This window comes from Chanodichthys erythropterus, chromosome 8 (genome assembly GCF_024489055.1).
Source record: "Chanodichthys erythropterus isolate Z2021 chromosome 8, ASM2448905v1, whole genome shotgun sequence".
Classification (NCBI taxonomy): domain Eukaryota; kingdom Metazoa; phylum Chordata; class Actinopteri; order Cypriniformes; family Xenocyprididae; genus Chanodichthys; species Chanodichthys erythropterus.
In genome coordinates, this window is record NC_090228.1 from 14,404,019 (window position 1) to 14,431,019 (window position 27,001).

The window sequence follows — 27,001 nt, forward strand, 5'->3', positions numbered from 1 at the left end:
GAGGTAAAGTGCATCAGCTACATGTCACCAGCAAGTTCAATCACACACGCTTAGTGGTGAACGAACCCTTAGTATTTTCTTTGTATATTTACCAGGAACAATTGACTGACGCAGAGACGGACAGAGAGAGAGTGAGATGTAACACAACCATCCATTAAAGGAGGGAGACAAATGGAGAAGTGTTAAAGTCCCCTTTCCCCCTCCCTCACTTTTACTCGCTGTCTCTCTCTCTCTCTCTTTGAGGAATGTGACAGTTTGGCCATAGAATATCCTCTGTGCTACTCTAATAAAACTAAACTTACCCAAACCACCACACCAAATAATAATAATATTAATAATAATACATTTAATATAATATATTTAAGGTACATTTCCTAGAATTATATATACAATTATTTATATTACAGATAACTTGCACTTAATAGCTTAAACACTTAATAATCCTGTATTTTTAGATGTCAAATATATAAAATAAACGATACCAAACAGGACATATTCTTAATGAATAACTGTCCATCATCTTACTATTAATTTAATATCTTATTACAACTTTTTTTTACAAAATCTCTTGCATTTTAAATTGCACTAGTTTCCAAAGGAAAACAATTAAATTTAGGTTCATCCAATGTAATTAAGTATTCATAAGACGAAATCAAGCAAATACATTGTGTTCTTGGGTGTCAACATATGAACAACAATTATAAATCGCATAACCATAAAATATTATGATATTCCTCCTTTCTGTCATAATTTTCTCTCATATATATATATATATATTTTTTTTTTCTGCACAAATTGAAAATTAAACCAAAACTTGCAGTGTTTCAGAAACAGTCAACATCAGAACAGAAGAGACACACGCACACACACACAGCCACACATACACTCTACACGGACAAACGCATCGCTTTCGCTCCCGTCCACACACACACACACACACACACTCAGTCTCATGCTCTTTAACCACTGACAGCCAGCATTACTGGAAAGTAGAGTTTAACCATCCTTTTCTTCTAAGTCATTGTAATCCCTGCATTTATCACTATACATTCTGTTTTCCTATGTAATCCTTTAAATGTTTAATTCCTCATAGTTGTTGTTATCTTTTTCTGCCCCCTCCTCATCCTCCCCCCGGAGAGAGCGTGATGATTTATTAAAAACACATTTTCCTGACGTATAAATGTGTTCTTAATTCGGGGATAAAACCCCAGAGTTTATCGCTGAACAAAAGATTAGTTTCATCTGGTAAAACAGTGCAGTGCTCTAATGCAATAAAAAAAAAAAAAAAAAAAAAAAATGTGTGTGTGTTTGGGGGTGAAGCTCGCATTAAAACCGAGTATTATGGATAATCTTCCCTATGGAGCTTTAAAGTCAAACCTTCTTTATTCGGCAGCAAAGCCACTTTTGTTGACATATTAAAGTAGGTGAGAACATTTCCCACCTTGGACCACCACAACAGAAGGCCAATGCAGACATCTGGCCACAATAAAACACAAAAACAACACAGACAGAGATTAAAATAACACAGACAAATGGGAGGCTTTGCAAAGCAAGAAAGTTGTACAAAAGACCCTGTACAAAAACACCCTGTCTTTTGGTTGCCAAGTGTGTTACACAGAAGTGCAACATGAGCAAAAAAAGAGAGGTTGTTCCAGGGAAACACTGACGGAGATCACCGATCCTTATCAAACACCATCTAACACACACACAGACACACACATATATAAATATACAGGGAGTTAGGCATATAGTGTACAAACACATGCAGACAGAACATGTAACCTGTTAGACCAGACACTAAAAACATTTACAACTTAGTTTCAAAGTGGGATATGGGCAAGACAGTCCCAGCGTTCCATGCTCAAAGAGTGCGTCTAGAAAACACACACATCTTGCAGTCACATTGAACTTTCTTCTCTTTTCTAAACCGCAGACACATTCACACACAGCCAGCCCTAAACATGCCTCACAAACTAATAAAGTAGCCTGTTTCCTAGACAAACACACACACACTTTCTTTTGCTTATATGTCCCTCGCTGTCTCCTCCCGGTACGGCTTGGAAAAGTGAATGTCTCGTGCGTGAGTGTGTGAACGTACCTGTTAAACTCCTGAGGAAGCTCAGGCTCAGTAAGCATGCTGAAACAAGGGGTCTGAGATGCAGGAGTCCTTCCACGACAACATACGCGTCCAACACCCAGGGACCTCCGAGAACACACACACACATGCACGCTGCCTAGTGCTCCTCTAACCTCTCGCAAAACCAAAGACTGTTTCTGTTTCTCTCTGCTGCACACACACTCTCACACGCTGAACCTCGCACTCCCTCCCTCCCCTCTCTCTCTCTCTCTCTCTCTCTCTCTCTCTCTTCTCTCTCTCCTCCCCTCTTCTATGGCTCTAAGCTGCTAGATCGCCTCTTAAAGGGCCAGAGCATGACATGGTGTAGCGCGGAGCGCAGCTTCACACTCACACATACAGACACACGCACACACACGCAGCAGCACTGCCCCCTTCCTTCAGCCACAGTGTCCCTCTGTTGTGCTTCTGATCAAATGCACACACTTATGATCAAACGCATACACACATACACACACACACACACACATTGCCTATCTAAATGGGGCTGTACAATATCATAGGCTTCTATTGTTTTGTTTTTTATATATAATAAATATTAATGACTACACTCGTAACAGAAGCCTTTTTCAATTTTGGAATTAAAAAAAAAAGTATATATATTTGACTTTTTTAGTCATTTTCCATTTTAGGACATGCTCAGATGTCTGCAAAATTATACAACTTTTTGGACTGTTTTGTCTTAAAACTAAACAAGAATGTTAAAATAAAATAAGAAAATATTACAAAGCCGTGAACAATCAAACCCTGGCAAATGGAGATGAATGACAAAAAGTTGCCCATTTTACCTGAATTCGCTTAAGCACGTCAACCACATACAAACATATCTGAGTTTAAGCGAGCTGTATGCTTTGTGTTTTCATAGTGTAACTAACACACTGCCCCTGTCACTCTTTATTACAGAGAAAGAGAGAGCTATACGGAGGGAGAGAGAAGGAGCTATTCTTCTAAACGGAGGAAAGCACGTCTGACAGATTGAAATACAGCAGCAAGACTGTAACGCTGAACTTTAAACAGAGTGTCAGTCTTTCTCAACCTCCTCACACATGCACTGCAGTCCACCTTCTGAACACACTGCAGACACATTTAGTGTACATCTCTTAAGTTGCACACACATACATGCAGGAAATATCTTACTTCCTTTACGTCTCCTGAAGTCACTATAATTTTTACAGCAAAAATGTCTTTGCATTGGTATTTAATTTTTGATAAGAATGAAAAAATATTATGTAATGTTTGGTAGGTAATCCAATTTACTGAGTAAGTTAGTGAACTTAGAATAGCACTGTGCCTTGGCCTCTCCAGCACACACTGTAATAATGTTGTTAGGGCATTGTGGAAACATTATTTGTGCATTTTCCTGTTGATCACTGAGGAAATTGTTAGCAGCATGACAATGTTCAAGGCATACACCGACCCAGTCTGACCCCTGCTAAAACTGTATGCTTGCAAAACGGCCCTGATACCTACACATAACTCCAGTGGTTTTGTGTAAAAATATACATACATAAGTTTATGAAAATCTTTACTCAGTCCCCCCTTCAGTGTAAGTCTGTGGGAATACGTCTGTGCCAGATAATTGCCAAACATGCAGAAATCTGATTGTTTAGAAACATTATAGCACAATTCTAGTCAATAAGCCACACAATTTTGTATGCGTCCACAGCACAAACTATGCTGGACAACATAAAATTTAATATTAGAGGTCAAGGGTTTGCTTAAATCTCTATAACTCCAAGTATGAGCAATATAGTAAGTGTTGCTTGCTTTGGAAAGCACTAATACAAAGTGGTGACAGAAGACAGGATACTGTAGAGATGTTTCAAAGGGAAAAGATTGTAGAGAATAAAATGCACACACATACATACACACCAGCACAAGCGGCAAATTAATTAGCTTCTCTCAGGTAGCAATTATCTGTAGTTAAACATTTTAACGATCCTTCGAGTCAAGGCTGCAAGGTGATGGAGAAATAGATGAAAATAAAAAAAAAGTTGAAATAACATCAACAACAGCCAGTGAGACAAAGACGGAGAGCAGAAAATCCATCAGAACAGGAATAAAGAGCAGTTCCAAACAGTTTCATCCACTTTAAAAGCTGCTATTGATGAAGATGGCTTTTTAAGAGAACGAGAGTGTGAATGGAGAAGGCAGGTGCTTTCAAGGTTCAAACTCTCCAGATGGGCTGATTCGTTCAATTCCGACAAATCTACAAACTTCACTATTCTAACCACAGGCTTTTATGTGAGAATTAAACTGCACTGCGCACATATGTTCAAGCAGGTATTTGCATACATGCAAAAAAAAAAAAAAATGCTACAAATGTATAGAAACATACATGTATGTGTGCTCGGTCTTTATCTGTTTATCTCCACAAATACGTGCATCCAGCACACGCACATATGCAAACACACAATAGGTCCCTTCAGCAGATGTGTAGCGTCCAAGCCCCCTCACAGCTGTGCTGCATTAGAGGCCCCAAGTAGTAAGGGTCTGACACAGACAGGCAGTAAACAATTCCCTTATACTGTTACACACACACACACACACACGTTTCCATGTTTTATGGGGACATTCTATAGACAATGATTTTTATACTGTATATTGTATCCACTAACTCTACCTCTAACCCTACCCATCACAAAAAAACTTTCTACATTTTTAGATTTTCACAACACCTCATTAGTATGATTATAAGCATTTTTCCTCATGGGGACCAAATAAATGTTCCCATAAGGTTAACATTTTCTGATATTACTATACTTGTGGGGACAATTGTAAAAGTATGGAATACCAGGCACACACAAACACACACATCGCTAGAATTCAGCTACTACCCCCTAAGAGCCTAAATCAGTAAAGTTCTTGAGCTGAAGCCCAACAGTTTTTATATCTTTCACAAAATCAAACAGATTAAAATAATGTGCTTCAAAATCCAATATTTTTGCACCTTATTTACGTAACCTCATTGTTCCAAACCCATATCCTCCTGAGACCCAGGGAAAAAAATTAGTTTTAGTTGAATTTAGTTTTTCTTTTTTATTGTCATTACATTACTTGAAGCATAAGTAACAAATGGGGAAAAAAATCTTGAAAAAAGCTATTTTATTCAAATGTGAATATTTTATTCATATGCATTGTCCACTGTATTGGACACCAGGTATGAATAGACATGTATAGGCAAAAACAATGGATATTTTTTATTCAAAATTTTCTTTAACCAAACATTGTATAAAGATGATTCTCAACTATGTTATGAAAAATATAACGGAATGATTTGATATAAGGTTTTACTTTATGCGATATATGTGTAAAATGGCCATAAGCGGCTTTTCCCAGTCTATACAATGCATTAATATATTGTATCTAATTTGCATATTAACGTGTTCTTGGAGCAACGTAATGAAAAAAAGTGTAATAATGGGAGTAATAATTGGCAACATTTTCATAAGAATATCTAATATTTCATAGTAATATTGATAATTTATTTCCCTATTCACTTACTGCGTATCTCCCAAAATATCTGATTTACATGCTTTAAGTCCTGGTGTCCACTACAGTGGACGTATAAAAATTGATGTCCTGTTTCGTAAGAGAAAGTCATATTCTGATTTGAAACCCCATAACATTTTCTTGAGATGTTGATTTATGACAAACAATTTGAAAACTATTCAGATTTAAATGATAATTTCAAAATATTATCATATTTCCAGAAGAGTGCTAAATTTGATCATTCAATCAATGTCAGTCATATTTAAAGACCAAGTTGTCATTGTGAAACTTCCAAACATTTGGTATCTCTAAAAAGCCCTGAATCTGGTCTTTACAGGGCATCCAGACTTACACATACAGTGTCAGAGATATTCGCTAATAAATAACGTCCACTACAGTGGACAAAAGTCTGTGCTTGGGTCTCAGGAGGATATAACTTTATTTTCTCCAAGAAAAACAAAATTTTGAAAAATGCGCAGGTCACTTTTTTCCCATATAATATAAATGAATGAGGACTGAATTGACACAAAATCATAATAAAAGTGGTTTATATGATGTGTCTGCAATTTTCTTTTAAGTCTTATGAAGTCATATGACACTTTTGGTTACTGAGAATATTGGCATCCACCCAATTTTGCACTGAATTGTTATTTTGAGTAGGTTCTTTCAATAAAATGCTTCATCCTGTCTAACCGATTCATTCACAAATTGGATATTACTACTTTAATAGAATGAAGCCAGTGAAAAACTTCTGTTTTGTCATATGGATCACTTATGATATTTTTAGGATTCCTTTGAGCTAGAAAACTTCAGTCCCCATTCAGTTTCATTGTATGGAAAAGTGTGAGCAGCACGTTCGTAAACATTTCTCCTTTTGTGTTCCACAGAAAAAGTAAAGTCACGCAGGTTTGGAATGACATGAGGGTGAGTAAATGATGACAGAATTTTAATTTTAATCCTTTCTGGATCTCTACGATTGCCCATCTCTCATTCGCTTCCTTTCTTTCTCTCTTTGGCTTGTGTGAGGCGTGTGACAAGGTTGTGAAGTGCGTTTATCTGGACTGAGAGAGAGGAAATCTCTGTCTGATGGCTGAGTGGCAGACGAGAGAAGCCATTAAGATAGAGTCCTTATCTTCCCTCCTCAGCAGAAGACTGGCTTTACACATACACACACACACTGAAAAATCTGGATGTTGTACTCTACTGCTGTCAGTCATCTTGCAATGGTAAATATCAACATATCACAAAATACACAACAACTGCTTTTAAATGTTTTACTGTTTTACTTACTCTGGGGTTGTAATGACTGTTTTTCTCTGTTTCACCCACTAGGCTGTCTATATTGCCTGTTTGTAGTCATGAATGGCCCACCAACCAGATGCACAGATTTGTTTTACACTAACAGCAACAACAACAAATGTATGGGTTTAAACCAACATGAAAATGAAATGAGTACAAAGAAATATGAAATTGCACATTGTATCCGTTTTACTCTATCAGTTTTTTTTTTTTTTTTTTTAAAGAAGTCTCTTATGCTCATGAAGGCTGCATTTATTTAATAAAAACAGCAATATTGTGAAATATTATTACAAATTAAGTATTAAATATATTTTAATATGTAATGTACTCCTCTTATGGCAAACCTGAATTTTCGGCAGCTGTGACTCCAGTCTTCAGTGTCACATGATCAGAAATCATTCTAATAGGCTGATTTGGTACCCAAGAAACATTTCTTATATCAATGTTGAAAACGGTTGTGCTCCGTACATTTTTTGTGGAAACCGTGACACAATAGAAAAGTTTAAAAGAACAGAATTTATTAGAAAAAGAAACCTTTTGTAATAATATACATGTCTTTACTGACACTTTTTGATCTGTTCACACTGTAAAAAATTATTTTCATGATTTATCACATTTTTTTTTCTTCATTATCAAATCAACTTAGATAATGTTGTTCAGATAACATAATATTTTGAGTTTCTGTTGATTCAACCAATCGCCTTCATTGTATTAACTCAAATTTTTAATTGCAATGAACTCAATTTAAAGGCAACCAGATAACAACTTACTTTAAGTTAAACCAGCAATTCTTTTTACAGTGCAGTATTACAGAACATAATAATGTTGATGTTATTAATGAAAGTTTAGTAATGAAATTTACCTTTTTAACATTGATCCCTGGTTTGGATGGGAGTCTCTGGGTCTGTTAAGGTTAAAACTCCCTGCTTTAATTGCAATGACACATTCTGACACACTGTTTTGTAGTGTCCAATTCCTGATACACAAATACATGAATGTACAGGACAGGCATGAATATTAACACAACCAAACATTTGCTCTCTCTGAAAGTCCAGTGAGATGTGCGTCTTTTGAAGCTCTCAGTAGGGGAAGAAAATTCACAACCTGGAGGGCAAAATTACGCTTCATTTCACTTTCAAAGAGACATACAACCTCACACGACTCAGGCGCTAAAAAAAAACAAAAAACATTACAACGAAGACATCACACCACTACTAGGCAGTCAAGAACCAGTCTGGATTACAGGTACTCACAAGACAGTTGTTGTGTTTCACTTTGCATAACAAGGCTGAAACAAACTCTATAACAGACTAAACTACTTTGCAGCACCAGGCTTGGTAAAGAATAGTGTGAATGAAAGAGAGAGAAAGAAGAGAGGAAAGAAACACCAAGTGTCTTCGCGCCATTAGAGCCGCGATGGAGCACTGCATGAGCTCAAATAATGACGAATGATAATGCCCCTCTGGAACCCATCCATCCTTTCTCTCAATCCCTTCATCCGTACCTCACTCTGTTCATTTACTCATTCATCTACTCTTCGTATCACTAAACTGCTGTGTTAGACTCAACCTACTTTCTTTTTGAAAGAAATAAGTACTTTTATTTAGCATGGATAGATTAAATTGACAGTAAAGACATTTATAACATTACAAAAGATTTCCATTTCAAATAAATGCTGTTCTTTGAACTTTCTATTCATCAAAGAATCCTATATTATATACAAACCCGATTCCAAAAAAGTTAGGACACTGTACAAATTGTGAATAAAAAAGGAATGCAATAATTTACAAATCTCATAAACTTATATTTTATTCACAATAGTATATAGATAACATATCAAATGTTGAAAGTGAGACATTTTGAAATGTCATGCCAAATATTGGCTCATTTTGGATTTCATGAGAGCTACACATTCCAAAAAAGTTGGGACAGATAGCAATAAGAGGCCGGAAAAGTTAAATGTACATATAAGGAACAGCTGGAGGACCAATTTGCAACTTATTAGGTTAATTAGCAACATGATTGGGTATAGAAAGAGCATCTCAGAGTGGCAGTGTCTCTCAGAAGTCAAGATGGGCAGAGGATCACCAATGGACTATATACACGGAGCGTTCTTTAGAACTTCCGCATTAATATAAGCCAGCTCGAAAACTTCCGGTGAGATGTCATTTGCTGGTGTGTTGAGCATCAGTAGTGTAATACTTAGTTTATAATCAGAATATAATCACTTAAATAGTGTGGCATAGCATTAATTTAGTTATTCAAACGCAAGACAGCATAAAAAATAAATAAATAAAGACGTACCTCAATGTTCCTCCTCGGCTAAATTCAATTCGACATTAGTTTTCACACTTTTATGTGGAAAAAAAGCTTCAAAAATTAAATATTTATTGTGCACTTTAGTTAGATTAATTGAATAAATGTGTGTTTTCACAAGTGTGCTGAAATCATTGCTCTTGCACTGCACTGACTGACAGCTGCTGTGATTACAAAAGGAGAGCACGGTGCTCGCTTTCTGTGTAATTCACAATAAAAGTTATTGTTTTTCATAAGATTTTGTGAGTATTTCATACTTCACATTGACAAAATGTATTTTAAACCTAGTTATTTTATAATGTTTAATATTTAGTCAAAAACGAAGTGAAAAACGTATAGAGGAAATGGCTGATATGTGCGCAAATAAATGCTACTTTGCCGCCATCTGGTGGTTAAAATGCTAATTACTGTCTTTTTTATTTTTAGATAAGTGTTTTCTATCAAATGTTAAATTTCCTATATTTTTAAACGTTCGGTTTTACAATGGGGACAATCTCAGAAGGATGAACAAATAATGTTTGTGGTCATCACATTAAAAATAACATTTGAAGTGCTGGGAAAAATGTGTGTGCGTGTCTAATTACAGACAAGGCATTTTTAAACAGTCCCAATAGGTTCGTCTTTATTGCAATCAATAAAACTGGTTTATTGGGAAATTAGGTAAATGTGATAACTACATTAAAATATAAATACAACATTACAAAGTCAACCATAGATGGTTTTCTGTCGATGTACAACGACTACAGAATGAACAGCTAACAGTTCACCGGAAGTGCTCGAGCTGGCTTAGCTACAACCAGGAAGTAACCCGTGCATATAGTCCATTCCCCCAACGCTGCGGTGAAAAATAATGGAGCAATATCAGAAAGGAGTTTCTCAGAGAAAAATTATAAAGAGTTTGAAGTCATCATCATCTACAGTGCATAATATCATCCAAAGATTCAGAGAATCTGGAACAATCTCTGTGCGTAAGGGTCAAGGCCGGAAAACCATGCTGGATACCCGTGATCTTCGGGCCCTTAGACGGCACTGCATCACATACAGGAATGCTACTGTAATGGAAATCACAACATGGGCTCAGGAACACTTTCAGAAAACATTGTCGGTGAACACAATCCACCATGCCATTCACAGTTGCCGGCTAAAACTCTATAGGTCAAAGAAGAAGCCATATCTAAACATGATCCAGAAGCGCAGGCGTTTTCTCTGGGCCAAGGCTCATTTAAAATGGACTGTGGCAAAGTGGAAAACTGTTCTGTGGTCAGACGAATCAAAATTTGAAGTTCTTTTTGGAAAACTGGGACGCCATGTCATCCGGACTAAAGAGGGCAAGGACAACCCAAGTTGTTATCAGCACTCAGTTCAGAAGCCTGCATCTCTGATGGTATGGGGTTGCATGAGTGCGTGTGGCATGGGCAGCTTACACATCTGGAAAGGCACCATCAATGCTGAAAGGTATATCCAAGTTCTACAAAAACATATGCTCCCATCCAGACGTCATCTCTTTCAGGGAAGACCTTGCATTTTCCAACATGACAATGCCAGACCACATACTGCATCAATTACAACATCATGGCTGCGTAGAAGAAGGATCCGGGTACTGAAATGGCCAGCCTGCAGTCCAGATCTTTCACCCACAGAAAATATTTGGAGCATCATAAAGAGGAAGATGCGACAAAGAAGACCTAAGACAGTTGAGCAACTAGAAGCCTGTATTAGACAAGAATGGGACAACATTCATATTCCTAAACTTGAGCAACTTGTCTCCTCAGTCCCCAGACGTTTGCAGACTGTTATAAAAAGAAGAGGGGATGCCACACAGTGGTAAACATGGCCTTGTCCAGACTTTTTTGAGATATGTTGATGCCATGAAATTTAAAATCAACTTATTTTTCCCTTAAAATTATACATTTTCTCAGTTTAAACATTTGATATGTCATCGATGTTATATTCTGAATAAAATAGTGAAATTTGAAACTTCCACATCATTGCATTCTGTTTTTATTCACAATTCGTACAGTGTCCCAACTTTTTTGGATATGGGTTTGTATTATATAATATATATTATATATACATATTTAGCATATTTATATACATATATACATAACAACTGCTTTCAACATTGATGATAAGAAATGTTCACTAAATCAGCATATTAGAATGATTTCTGAAGGATCGCATTACACTGAAGACTAATGATAATGATGCTGAAAATTCAGCTTTATATTACATTTTAAAATCTATTAAAATAGAAAACATGTTATTTTAAATTGCAATAATATTTCCAAACATAAATACAAAGTTCTGTCATGAAACTCTAGATGGCGCAGGCTAATAGGTCCTTTAACTCAACCTGCTCACAATCACATCATTATCTATAGGACACAGATGATTGGTTCCTGCTGTATCAGTAGCCAATGAGCTCGCTGCTCAACATTCAAAATATTTGGGTAGCATTTGCCTTAGCAGTGCAGTGCACTTCAGAAACCCTCCACCTTCCCTAGCTCCACCTGTATAGATCTGCTACAGGTAATTCATGTATGCTATATTGTACAGCAGCAGCATGTCTTACTTGCTCACAGCAGCGTGTCGTGTATGTATTAGCAGTAGCAAGTCCTGCACTTGCTCTACAGCAGCAGCATAGCAGATCTATTCCACCAAAGACCAAAATTTTGAGACCAAAAATAAGATCAAAATATTTTTGATAAAAAAAAAAAAAAATGCATCATTGGTGAGCATTAGAGACAGAAAAAAAACAATGTGGGAATTTTTTTCTTTTCTCATTTCCCAACAAACACATAAAGCTTATTAGTGCTAAAGAAATATACTTTGGTTACATAAGTCTGATGCCTTATAAACTCGCTACACTGTAAATTTTTTTACCCAGACTGCTGGGTCCTGCCTGTTGGGTCATTTTGTTGGGTTATTTTCAAAGTGTTTGGGTAGTTTTGTGTAACCCACTGCTGACTAATTTTTACAGCACAGTACGTCAACATAGTACATAAAACTCTTCACAAAAGCCCAGACACTTTTAAATTTAAGTGTCAGTCCTGAGTTCTTCATGTGACAGAGTTTGCTGAGAGAAGCTGGCAGGTCTCTCCAGGAAACTCAAGAGCACATGCTTCTACACGGCCTTGGCACTTCTGTGCCTGCGGATCTGTGTTGACAAATAACAGGCAGGAACGAGAAAGGAAACGAATACAAGAGAGGGAGAATGCGGCGTTGAGATGATTCTCCACAGTGGCTTTGTACAGCTCCTAAAAGTCCATCTGTGAGAAGCTGGATGGAGCGAAGCTCTCAGATCTCCAGCCTGCAGCTACAACACCTCCTCATCCTCCGCCTGCCTCCACGCCTCTACTGATGCTGCCACCGCAATCGCCTTTTAACGGTGAATGAAGCAAAGACCAAAGCTCTACCGCAAGATGAAAAAGAGTTTATTGTTTAAAAAGTCAATTTGTGTCTACCTGAGAAACGACCTGGAGCAAAAATGTACTGTTCAGAGATTTTAGTTGGAGATGTTGTTGAGATCACCTGTACAGAAGCCTGTAATTGCAACTGTATAGCTGAAACAATTTTTTTTCATTATTGTCAAAAACAGAGAAACTGAATTGAATCCATACTGAACTGAATATTATAATTAGTCTCATTTTGATGATGTTTGCACCATTGTTTCTGTTTATTACTGTGAAGCTGCTTCGAAACTTTCTCTATTGTATAAAGCATTATATAAATAAAGGTGACTTGACGAACTATATTTCTTTATCCCTCACAATGGGACTTTATTTCTTATTAAAAATCTCTGAGGTGAAAACAAGCTTCCATATACGTGAGACTACAGTCTTTCTCTTGTGAAAAAAATCTGAGAAGCAGGAGATTCCAAATGCTCTCCATGTCATTTTATTGCCATCTAGATAAAACAATGTTGATATCAAAAGGGATCTCATTTGTAATTTTTCTTTCCTCTGGGGAGAGAAAGTTAAGGTACGGCAGTGGTGTTCCTGTTTGTTCTGGGGAACTATAATGTTTGCAATGACTGTTGAGGAAGCCGATTAGCCTTCGAGGGAGAGCGAGAAGGCAGAGAGAGGCAGCAGGAGTTCTGAGGGGAACTCCAAACAGATCTTTCTCTTAATCCTGTTCACCTGGAGGCACATCCTCTCTCTCTCTCTCTCTCTCTCTCAGCTTTCCCTCAGCCACCCAGACTCCTCTCCCTCTCTTTCTGCGTAATCCTCCAGCCATGTTTCCTCTCCATGCCATGGGCGTCCCCGTCCATCCTGGACCCCACTGCCAGAACACCCATTATGCCCCTCACGCTCTTGCCGCCAAATACTCCACTCTGCCCACCATGGTCCTGTCAACTCCTGAGGACTACAAGCTCAAAGCCCTACACCACCTCCCCTTTCCAGCCAAACACCTGACACTGCTGACCCTCAGAGCAGCAAATCTCCTAGACTACCTAACAAACACATACGGCTAACACTTACCATGCCAAACTGTCAGACATGGTGCCATGTAATCTCATCCAAACATCCTAGATCCTTCCTTACACACACACACACACACACACACCTTAAACCTGCCAAACATCCAAGACTTTTCCCCATTCCCAGACTGCCAAATACCCTCAAATACTGCCATCCAGCACTAACTTCCTCAGGGAGGGTTCTGGGAATGCAAAGGAGGAAAGCGGAAAAACAGAAAAGAGGGGAGGAAAGAACAGAAAACAAAAAGACTGAAGGGGCGATGTTTTTTCAATGGAATTATTACAATGTAATCAATACGTCTTCAGTACTTGGCTATCTAAATGGGGACATTGCAAAGCTACTTATAAATACTGAATTTTCATTTTTGGGAGAACTATCCCTTTAAATAAATGTATATTATAAATGTTGTATAATTAAATATTATAAAAATAAATTTTTATTTATAGAATTTAATTATTACCATTGAGATAATAAAAGGCCCAAATATTAGCCAACTAATTGGCCTGACCAATTGGTCACTACATTTTACCTTACAATGCATAAACTTAAACCTAATTTAACTACTCGTATATAATTACATAACTAGGGCTCATACATGCATGTATATTTGCTTGTGTATGTTTGTGTGTTATGTCCATTTCCTTGATCCCCCTCTGGCACACAGATGGTTAAGCCCACCCAGCACAGTGCAGGAGGGCGGGGGAGGGGCACGCACACAGGGCACAGGCTACAGATGGCACAGAGGGCATCGCCAAGCAGACTGCATGGCACGAGGAGGGGAGGGGAATGTGTGTGTGTGTGTCTCTATGTGTGTGTTTGGGGTAGACAATACTCTCAATCACCCTAAACCCCCCCTCCCCACCCAAAAAGGCATCTCATTATCAATACCAAGGTACAGGTTTCACTCCGTTTCTTCTGCATCTTTTTCTACTGCTTGTACTTTTCATTCTTTATCTCTCTACCATGTCACTTCCTCTCATTGTAGGATCTGTTTCCGATGCCATGCACTCTTTGATATTCAACAACGACTAATTCCCATCTGTTCGCTGATCTCCACGGACACCCCGTTCATAATTACACACACTTTTGATTGTTTCATTAGGATACAAGGCTGTTCTATTAAGTGCCATGATATGTCGGTGGCAAGAATGTATTATTAGATTTAAAAAAACCTATAAAAAAAAAAGAAAAGTGATCTACTTTAGTTGAGGAGTTGAAATGTTGAATAATATGCTGGTTGCTCTTTTCCACGCAATTACAATGAATGGGGACTGGAGCTTTCAAGGTCAAAAAGGTGCAAAGCACCATGAAAGTATCATAAAATTGCTCCACAAGACTTAAATCACTATATTTCAAGTCTTCTGAAGTCAAACTGTGCAATAGATTTGTGTGGAATTTAAGTCATTATTCGGTGATATTCTTTTTTAACTTCTTCAGTTAAATGGTTAGTTCACCCAAAAATGAAAATTCTGTCATTAATTACTCACCCGCATGTCCACCACACCCATAAGACCTTCTTTCATCTTCAGAACACAAATTAAGATATTTTTGATAAAAGATTTTTGGCTCACAAAAAGTATTCTCATTGCTTCATAACATTAAGGTTGAACTGCTGTAGTCACATGAACTGTTTTAAATGTCTTAAATTTCTGTTTTAAAACCTTTCTAGGCATTTGAAAGTGTTAATTATCTTGCTGTCAGTGGAGGCCTCACTGAGCCATCGGATTTTATCAAAAATACCTTAATTTGTGTTCAGAAGATGAACAAAGGTCTTACACCATGACATGAGGGTGAGTAATTAATGACAGAATTTTCATTTTTGGGTGGACTATCCCTTTAACTGCTGTTACAGACTCAACAGAGTCAATGAGTTGAACTCAACAACCAGATCAATTCGACCTGTGAACAAATCATTAAGCTTTGGTGAACTGGATTAACTGAATCAGTGTGTGCGTTTTTTTTTTTTTTTTTACAATTCAGACATTGCCATGACTCATACATCATCATGAATGTGCCAGTAAGAGCTAGGGCACATATTCAGATTTTCAGTGAATATCTGTCTGGTTCTCACACAATGCTTGTATGACTTATGAAGACTTGTAATATAGCAAATATATCTGAAAAGATCTGGCAGCACATTCTTAAGTATTCTTATCAAAGAAAATCATACATTTTTGGAACAACATGAGGACGAGTAAAAAAAAAAATTGCATTGAAGTGTTGTAGATTTTTAAGGAGTCGTGACTCGAGCAGTAGAATTGAAAGCATTGTGAAACATGCGAGCCCAGCTCCTATTTCTTTTTCCTTTCCTCTGAGTGTATATGTAACAGAGAGGCTGTGTGTTTGGGGGGAAAATGCCACGTGGGCAGGAGTCAAACAATAGCTTGCTCACACAGGTGACATCATGTCATAAACGCTGCCATTAAGAGAGTGGGGCCATGGCTGGGTTGCCATGACGGTAAGCAGACCATAGAGAGGACGTGGCACGATAGCCCCCACTGCTCCTGCCAAAACAGGCATAATCATCAGGTGTAGTCACAAAACACACACATGCACAGCTCTATCTGGTCAAGTGCATGATGAGAGCCATCTTGGCTCCGAATTCCAACATTTCAGTTGGCTTCCATATGTAATCTCAAACCACAGCAATTTTCTACACAAAACACCCTCATTTCCTCTGTGAAGACACAAGACACTCTTCTTTCAAATCAAGCAGCTATTTTGGAGAGTGAAGGAGTGAATGAATAAACAGGTGGATGAACAAATGATTGAGTGAATGTATGAATAATCAGCGACGCTTCAATAATGAGGATATTTCCTGTCAGCTTTCAGTGGCTGAAGAACAGATGTACCACACGCAGCAGATGTGTGCCGTTGGAGACACATCTGAAAGTTCATCTCAACGGAGGTCCTTTAAAAAACACTTTCTGTTTAGATATTGTTTTTTGCATTTTTATTTTCTTTTTTTGTTGTTGTTGTTTATTTTTTCATCACTCCTTGCTGCACCGTGCCAGAACTGGCCAAAGGAAAAATGGTGGAAATCTTTGGCACTCTGTAAATCTTTGAAGCGATTTGGAGAGAGATGACTTACGAAAATTATGAGCGTATCGTCAGACTCCGGTTTGAATGAACATGAAACACAACAAGGGAAATTTTCCTCAAAGATAAGTATGCAGAAACACACAAAAACACACCTCCGCACTAACAAACCCACATACACGCACTAGCCTTACCCTCGTTTGTTTGGATTGAAGATACTTCAGGTTAAAATTGGAAGAATGGACAAAAACAGGTACATTTAAAAATGATAATGTCCAGAGTAAAAAGTAATGAAAATATATTGTATTGTATGCACTACCATTCAAAAGTTTGGAGTTGGTAAGATTTTTTAAATGTTTTTAAAAGAGTTATCTTGCTTTTCACTTTAGAATACTATTCTAGATAATTAGTAATTTCTTCTGAAAGATTCTGTAATACTTCAGTCATTACAAGTAGGTTACAGTGATCTTTAGAATAATACAGTCAGCCGGTCATAATCGCTAAAAAAGAAGCTTGATCATCGTGTCTGGGTTTATTTTTGCAATAACATCAGGCTGACTGTACATTATGCCTTACTTAACTCATTTAAAAACACATATGTTATACATTTAACAATGGCATAAAGTTGTCAGACCAACAGACTGTCAACAATATCCAAACACAAATAAATAAATGTATTTCGCTACATTTCTCTAAATTAGAATACAGAACAGAAGTTTGAGAGTTTCATCTTTGGATGGCACAATGGGCATGGCTTTGTCAAGATGCTGTGAAGTCCCAGATCACATGGATTGTGAACACACACACACTCTTACACACACGTACAGTGGTGTCTTTGTAAGTGAGGGCTGTGTGAGTATGATCTCTATGGATCTCCATTGTGGCGCCCATGGGAGCAGATGTCACTGGCATTCTTTCAATTGTCTCTCTCTCTTTCTCTCTCTCTGTTCAGAGTGCAAAGTGAACACCAGATGGAGAGACAGTGTTTTGTGCTCCAACTCTAACTGCTCATCACAATGAACACTTACATGTGATCTGCGAGGCTGATTTTTTTTCTTCTTTTTCCTTCTCTCTCTTTTCCTCCTTGTCACAAAGAAAACAAAATATATTTTTTTTAACCTTTAACAGCCCTCTCTTTTCCACTGTACAAGCTCAAAGCTCACAGTCTCTGAGGCTGGTGTTTGTAGGGGTGTCCCTGAGCGGGGTCTACAGTCAGGCGGGTGTATTATTTCATTAAGTGCTTTTCAGCCCAAAGGGGGATTTGGGGACAAATCTTCAGACTTGGAGTGACAAGGTCACAACCTCCGGTAACCTCTGCCTGTCACAGCACACACAACCCCATTCTCCTGCCTTTCAATCAACACACACTAGGGATGGACACATGTACCAGTGTACTCAATCATAACAGCAGTGATCAGATCAGTCTGACATATATGTACATAGACAAAATTATTTTAAATGTGCACATGTACACCAAGTACTAAAGTAGTAGCATTATCTGTTGATTACCCGAGTCATCAGATGATTTATCTGTCATGTACTCGAGTAGTCAGATGATTTACCTGCCAAGTGATTGAGTAATCAAATGATTTACCTTCAATTGGTCTGATTATTTATCTGTTGAGTAGTTGAGTATGATTTAGTAGTAGTAGTAGTAGTAGTAGTAGTAGTAGTAGTAGTATGATTTATATCTGTCGAGATCGGCAGTCAAATGATTTACCTATATATTCGATAACTAGACAGATCTGACTACTGGTGAACTTGACAGATATATCATCTGAGTACTTGAGGGGTAAATCACTTAACTACTGCCGAACGCAACAGATATAAATCATACAACTACTCAACAGATAAATAATCCAGCCACTTGGCAAGTAAATCATTTGATTACTCGAATGATATACATCATCTGACTACTCACATACTCGACAGGTAAATCCTTAGACTATTTGAGAACTCAACAGACAGATTATTCAACTTCTTGATGGGTAAATCATGACTACTTGTGAACTTGACAGATATAAATCATACAACTTCTCAACAGATAAATAATCCGGCCACTTGGAAGGTAAATCATTTGATTACTCGAATGGTATACATTATCCGACTACTCACATACTCGACAGGTAAATCCTCAGACTATTTGAGAACTCAACAGACAGATTATTCGACCTCTTGACGGCTAAATCATTTGACTACTGCCAAACTCGACAAATATAAAATCACACAGTCTTGACACATAAATAATCCGGCCACTTGAAAGGTAAATCATTTGATTACTCGAATGGTATACATCATCTGACTACTCGCATACTCGACAGGTAAATCCTCTGACTATTTGAGAACTCAACAAATAGATTATTCGATTTCTTGACGGCTAAATCATTTGACTACTGCCAAACTCGACAAATATAAATCACACACTCTAGACAGATAAATAATACGGCCACTTGACAGGTAAATCATTACTCGAATGGTATACATCATCTGACTACTCGCATACTTGACGGGTAAATCATGACTACTTGTGAACTTGACAGATAAATCATCTGAGACTATATCTGTCGAGTAGTTGGAAGATTTATATCTGTCAAGCTTAGAAGTAATCAAATGATTTACCCGTCAAGAAGTCGAATAATCTATCTGCTGAGTTCTCAAATAGTCAGAGGATTTACCTGTTGAATATGTGAGTAGTCGGATGATGTATACCTTTCGAGGAGTCAGATGATTTTTTCTGTCAAGTTGTCGAGTAGTTAGGTGATTTACCTGTCTGGAAGTCAGATGATTTACTTGTCAAATAGTCGGGTAATGTTTTTGTTGAGTACTTGAGTCGGATGATTTATCTTTTATCTGTCAAGAAGACAAAACAACCACAATGGCCATCCCTAATACACACTTTAAAGACTTTATAAGTCACAAGTCTGAAAGATCACGGGGACATCAAGAAGCGAGAAAACTGAGTACTGAAGAAACGAGGGGATGAAGATTTAAAGGAGAAGGAGTGGAGGTGGCAGGGGGGCCCAAAACAGGAGGGCGGCAGAGAAGGTTAGAGAGAATTGGGCATTGTTAAAGCAAGAGCACCACGTTCTGTTGATCCGAACTGATCCAAAGAAACAAAACCTCATTGTTCCTCGCAGATGGAAGCGAGTGTCGTCAAGGTAACCAGATTAATCTCCCCTTTCTGTGCTTCCTCCGGTGGAGAGTGCTAATCGGCGGGCTTCTTTCACGCTAAAGCTAGCCTCAAAGCCCGGCCTCTAACTAGCCCTCTAATTAGCCGCAATTACAATGAAGACAACATGATGAGATAATACAAATTTGCAAAATAATGACATACCACGACAAAATATTCCTCCTACTAAGCAGCGGGTTTGTTCTCTCTCCCTCTTTCCCTTTCTCCTCTGAGCCACAATGAGCCGGGGCCCTCCTAAAGCTGCCCGGCAGGATGGTGCTGCATTATCAGACACAGAGACTCATTGTCAGCCTGCTGTTTTCTTCAATCACCAGTCCATTGTCTGGCATCTTAAATAAAAACGACTCGAATACAAGCACACATAATGATCCCCTTCTCACCAGCATACAGAGCAGCGCGGACAGCACTACACATCAAACGCGCACTCGCACACACACTGGCCCTGATGGACTCGGGCCCCGAACACACTGCAAAGGTGTTTCACAACACAATTAGTGCGAGGGAAAGCAGGATAGAGCTTGTAGGGGAGAAAAAAGGAGGAGGAAATGATTGAGAGAACAAAAGAAAATGAACAAATGAAAGAGAGAGAGAGAGAGAGAGAGAGAGAGAGAGTGAAATGAAGGAGAAGCGAATGGAATGGGTGTGTATACAAAAGAATGATAGGAGAAGCAGACCGGAAAAAGGAGGAATGAAGGAAGGAAGGAAGGAAATAAGTCCATAGAACAGAGATGAGTGATGGAACAGCCTGTTTGTTTTCATCTGGTTAGATCAAATTAAACAGCCCTCAGTCAGCTAGACAACATGCACTTATGTCATCAAACAAGACAGATAAAAAGAGAATGACTGTTAGGATGTAACAGACTGAAAGAGGGTGTAAAAACAGACACAGATAACGAAAGGTACAAGGCTGTTATTTTGGACCCCCAAATATGATGATCCCAGTTCAAGGAACCCCTTTAATATAGATGTAACAACAGCAATTATTCTTGAACTTCATCTATTGTAATTAACTAATTAACTTTGGTAATTAACTAATTTACCCTCCCCACCCCCACCCCCCACACAAACCTGTATGCATGTATGTGTATTTGTTATGAAAAAAAAAAAAAAAAAAAAAAAACAATTCAGTAAATGTGTTAAATTGCATTTAGTTAAATTAGTACATTGACTTTGACAGCCCTAAAATCATATATATATTTATGTATTTAAGGATCACTTCACATATTAGGTACAGATGCGGTCTGACTTGTATTGCGACTCACACACTACAGGCTTCCTATAGAAAGAAAAAAAAAAAAAACTACCTTGATGATAATATGATGCCTTAAGTTATTTAAAATTCCAAATCAGCCCACATTGTTAACCTCAGCAGACCTGTTTAATGATTTCACGGACTGTCACGCTGCATCTCTCTCGAGCACTTGAAGAGGGCAGTCAGTGATTGGACGAGCCATTTTCAATCTCCAATCACTAAGTGTTATGCCAGATTTCTACAAGAGACTTGCTGACCTAAAGCGCTGATCAGAGTTCAGCATGTATGTGACACTGTGCGATATAGAGATAAGAGCAGCCAATGCAAAGACTTTATCCTTAGAAGCGGTTATGAAAAAGCATCAAAAAGACCCCCATCAGAGACAGACAGCCTCACTGCGCTGTTTGAAGTCTATTCCTCGTCATTAACCCAACCTGCATTCATTAACACAAACACAGTGGCTGTACTCAAAAGACGCAGCTCCCCTGATTCCTTTTCCCCCTGTTGTTTTTCCTGATACACCTTATTAGGGATTGCACTTCTCAAACCAAATAATTATTTCAAAGTCATTAAAAGGAAAAAAAATGAATAATGACATTGGGAACACTGGAGACTTCTTAAACAGGGATATTTTCCCTTTGCTGTTGTGTAAACACAAGTTCAGTATGTAATGAGCAGAAACGAATAAAAGCCGAGGCACCTGAACTAGAGCCCAAGCCAGATATTAATTTCAGCATTTCTGCTATAACATAATTGACAAACTTATAAGATATATACTGTAATTGCAAGCAGACTGATATTCATTATGTCAGGAATTTAAAAAGTTGCATATTTAAATTAACCTATTTACTCCAAGCTTGTGGACAATCTGAAATCTAATCTGTCCATGATTGACTTATATTTCTACCAGAGATCTGTAATTTCCAAATGACTAATGCAATAAAATGCTAAATATCTTTTCTTTTCTTTAGATACATTCTTACAGTGTGTGTGTAACAGTCAATTTCCAAACAAGATGTTGAACATTTTCTGCTGTTATTGCAGAGGAAAAAAACAACGTACAGTTCACTGGATACACATTAACCGCTTGTGACAATGCCACACTTGTTACACTTAATGGAGTAAGTTGACACAATGGAACCTACCATAAATAGCCTGGAGTGGGAGACACGTGTAATTGGACATTTAACACAAAATCTTATTGTTACAAAGAGATAGTCCTTGTGATATCTTACGTGTGTGCCAACTAGCTGAATTTTCCCGTTTGTAGTGTGGAAATGAGATGTGTCTGTGTATTAGGTTTTATTTTTTATAGTAAAATCCCAGAAGTGACCATGAGCTGTGATTCTTACCTGTCTTCAGCGTCACCTGTCTTCATTCCTCTCTATAGTGATTGTGAATGTGTGGCCAGATCGCTCTGAACAGTCTGCAACACACAATCATTACAAAATTCAGATTAGTACCTTTATGTTCTTTGGACATTATCTCAGGAACTGTGTTACAAGAACTGCAATGTAAAGGTCAAAAGGTCAAAAGAATCATATGATATTTCATTAAGTAAAATAATAATAAAAAGAAGAAACTGAGCAAAGTATTTGTCTCTCAGAGTTTGGACACATTTGTCAGCAGTCATGTCAGATGTTTATCTCCAAGTCTCTGTCATTGTGTATCTTCATTTTTGTCAATTTTTCCTACATGAACAACAGCATGTAAGTAATTTCACAGGTGCTCAGTTGGTTTGAGATCGACTGGACCACTCCAAGACATGAACTATTTTGGTTTCAAGCCACTCCAGTCTGACTACTGCAGTATGTTACAGGTCATTTTCCTGTTAGAATCTAAATCATCTTCCAGGTCCAGGCACTCGTCCGGATTTCAGCACGCTTTCCTCCAGGGTTTATCTGGACTAAGCCCCATCCATTTCCCCCCTCTATCCTTATGAGTTTTCCAGTTTCCAGAAGGATCCCTAAAGTATCCACCATGTTTCACTGCAAGGATGCTGCATACTGCCTGAGGCTCGAAAATTTTGGTATTATCAGGTCATAGAAAATATCTTCAAAATGAAGCTGTTACATCCCTATGGGCAAACTTCAGCCTAGAAGTCATATGAGTTCTTTCAACAACGGTTTATTTTTGCAACATTTCTGTCAGCGAGATTGATGAATTGGTGAACTTGCCATTGCTAATGCACAGCTTTCTGTACTGAATATATATATATTAGTGCTGGGCAACGATTAAATATTTTAATCGCGATTAATCGCATGATTTTTCTGATTAATCGCGATTAATCGCAGCATGCGCAAAATTCAATAATGAAATCAAGAGTAGTGTATTGCGTAATTTTATTCTTTCAAAGTACTGCTGTATGAACAAAAGTGCAATAGAGAATATGAACTGACGTCACGCCTCGTTGCATGCCGGGGCGGCGCCGCCATTTTGACAGGATCGCCCTCTATTACTCGTACTGAAATTAATACGGATTCTTGCTTACCTTTTGTTTTGTTTCTGCCATTAAGTGGAACGTTAACATTTTTAATGGTATCGTTTGCAGGGAATAGAAGCTATTTTATCGCATCGCATGATCATTTTATTTATTTATTTTTTTTCACTGAAGGTTTGTAGAATTTCGTTTACAGTGTTGATCTGTTTACCGTGTCGCACGCTGGACGCTCACTGCTGCTTCAGCCATCGTATGAATATCATCGTATGAATATCCAAATAAATCTATGTAATTAACACACTGAGAAAAGTCGATTCATTTATTTGTTGGAAACATTTAAATGATGCTTAAACGAGCATATTGAGTAGGCCTACTTGTCATTGTAATTCCCCTTTTCCATGATCACAGATGAGGAGAATCAGAGATTATGGGTCAAATTCAGCGGACAGATGGACACGAACACACTGTATTTTTTATATTTATTTTAACAAATGACAACCACACTAAGCAATTTCCTACCTTTATAAAACCGTTATGAAGAAAATTTATAAAATGCTTGCATTTTAAGTGATACTGAAAGTTTATATTTTGGTGTCATCCGTTTTTTTGCATGTGCTTTATTTGTAAATAGAATTTGGTATCTTTAAAATCAGTCTAAGTGCATTAAGCGTTTTCTTTAGATGACATGAGAGGAAACCGTTTAAGATATAAATGTGCTGCATTCATATTTTGGGCTCATTTGCGTATCTCCACACAGTATGCTTTAATAAACATGTAATGTACGGAATTGTTGGTCACATGAAGCGTTTGTTAAGCATTTGAATGTCCCCGTCAAGTTCTGCTAATTCACGAGTGCAGTGAGAGTCAGACTCGCAAAGGTAATGTTAATTATTAAACCAAACGAAATCAAAACGTTCAAAAACACTTAGCAATGTGATTCTTTTATTGAGTGATAAGCAGAGGGGACCTTTTTCCATTTTTCTGTCCGCACCAGATATTTTCATTTTCGCGCTGTAGCTCTCTTAGGCACACAACAAGTGCTTTCATTGGTTGAGACGCGTGATGACGCTCATCCCAAGCAGCCAGTAGCCTACTGATAAACATCCCGCCCCTCCTGTGACCCATGGTTTGTGTTGTATTCGGTTGTAGTCTATCTATGTGTATTCAAACGCAGTGAGCAAAGGACTTTCAAAATAAAAAATACGTTAACGCGCGATAAACTAATTGTCGGCGTTAATTAATTAATGCGTTAACGCGATACAAACGCGTTAACTTGCCCAGCCCTAATATATATATATATATATATATATATATATATATATATATATATATATATATACACACACACACACATACACCAAGCGGCAACCTCCCCCAGTCTCTCGTGAAGCCAATACGGAAGTAACTTAAACTGCGATTCATCGACTGGCCGCTAGGGACAGGCTCCAAAAGAGAGCAAAATCTCATAGAGTCCCATGTTAAATTGGCCAAGTTTATAGCAGAAAAAAACATGTTTACAAGTTGGTTCAAATTGTGGTTTTGGTCTATACTGCTAATTTTGCCCTTCATGACAACTGTGAGGGGGGTGAATTTTTTTCTAACTCATTCGTTTAAATTATATTAAGCCTTAAAGTTCTGCATAATTAAGGGCGTGGTCACTTGAGTGACAGGTAGATGCCGCTGCTGTCTGTGAGCCGCCACTTTACCTCAGTTAATTCCAGCCGCTGAATTTGGCATTGCAGCCGTATTTGTGCGCGATTATTTTATACAATTATAAAATATGGCTTGCTGCATAATATTCGAGACTGATGTGCATCTGTGTAGATGTGCATGCATGCGGAAGAAACAGAACACGAATTGTTGGATCGTGGCATTGGCTAAAAGTTTTGTTTGTGAGATTTACTACATTGACAAGGTGGATATACAACTCTGACAGCACTGCTTGGATATTATAACTAAAACTGCTTCACTATTTTGAAAAAATATACTTTGGACACAGGCTCATTTGTTTGTTAGATACGATCGTATAGAGTTTTACAACATAAACACTGCTCAGATTGCATCCTTTCTTGAAGAACAATGACAGTGAGCAGATCATTCAGAAGAAATGTGATGCAAATTGGATAATATATCAATATTTCATGGACAAAAAGTACTGTTTTTTTTTTGTTTTGCAATGGACATTCATATTTTACCCAAGTGCCACAGATTGGATTCATCTCGCGATCTCTATTTCATTATAAAGGTATGAAGTCCCATTTTGATTTTCCATTTTGTTATTTGCACACCCAACACAAATTAACGTTACTGGTGTTGGAGCATCTGTATCTTAAAAAAACACTGTAGATTGACAGTAAACCTTTATAACTTTCTGATGATAAAACTTATCTTCATTAATATTTTAGATCGTATCTAAGATAGATAGATAGCTCCTTTGCTTGCTAACATGGTCACGTCGAGCTAGGCGGGCGTGGTTTCAGCAACTAGTCACATCAGCTCAAACTGCGTCCCGCCGCTTTGCCCATTTTCAGTTATCCGAGAGTGACGTGCGGTGACGCGTAGCTAAGATGACCGCGGCCTCATTTACGCGTCAAAAATGCTGTTCAGAACTCTATGGGTGACGTGACGGACACTACGTCCATATTTTTTTACAGTCTATGATATACACACACTGAACAAAAATATAAACGCAACACTTTTGTTTTTGCCCCCTATTTTTCATGAGCTGAACTCAAAGATCTAAGACTTTTTCTATGTACACAAAAGTCCTATTTTTCTCAAATATTGTTCACAAATCTGTCTAAATCTGTGTTAGTGAGCACTTCTCCTTTGCTGAGATAATCCATATACCTCACAGGTGTGGCATATCAAGATGCTGATTAGACAGCATGATTATTGCACAGGTGTTCCTAAGGCCGTGTGTCCACCAGAGCGTTTTTAGCCAGCTGAAAACGCTAGGTGCTCTGCTTAAAACGCCCGTCTGTGAGCGCTTGAGAGCGCTTCTGCAGCACAGCTTTTTTTTCCCGTTGAGACGCTTTGTTGCTATGATACGGAATATCCGCATCACTGTTACTTATAACTGATTTTGCAGGTAATTTGTTTCATGCTAAAAATGTTTACACAATGTGAAATTACTTGCTATGTATGTTAGGAGACAAGCAATATTAATTTCTCATCCATTATGTTTCTGTTTGTTGATGTCGCTGTACAGCAAGAATGTGACAGTTGGTCGGAGTTGTATTTGTCCCGCCCCTCCTCCACTCTGATTGGACGGCTGGCTAAAAAGTGACAGTGATGAGCGCAGCGTTTTACTCAAAGTTGAATATTCTTCAACTCGAAGCGACCAGTAAAAAACGCC

General features: G+C 37.9%; 1 protein-coding gene across 6 annotated transcripts in view; it reads right to left on the reverse strand.

Moving 5' to 3' along the window:
- sox5 (SRY-box transcription factor 5) overlaps positions 1-27,001 on the reverse strand; it is a 193,393-nt gene that overhangs the window by 75,015 nt on the left and 91,377 nt on the right. For 3 of the 6 annotated variants that reach the window (XM_067391917.1, XM_067391918.1, XM_067391920.1), the window contains one exon: positions 22,556-22,629. In XM_067391917.1, coding sequence (XP_067248018.1) covers positions 22,556-22,581 — 26 coding nt within the window. In that variant the 5' untranslated portion in view covers positions 22,582-22,629. Of the gene's footprint in view, positions 1-2,098; positions 2,239-22,555; positions 22,630-27,001 lie in introns of those variants that run through there. The other 3 variants (XM_067391916.1, XM_067391921.1, XM_067391915.1) reach the window with 1 other exon arrangement.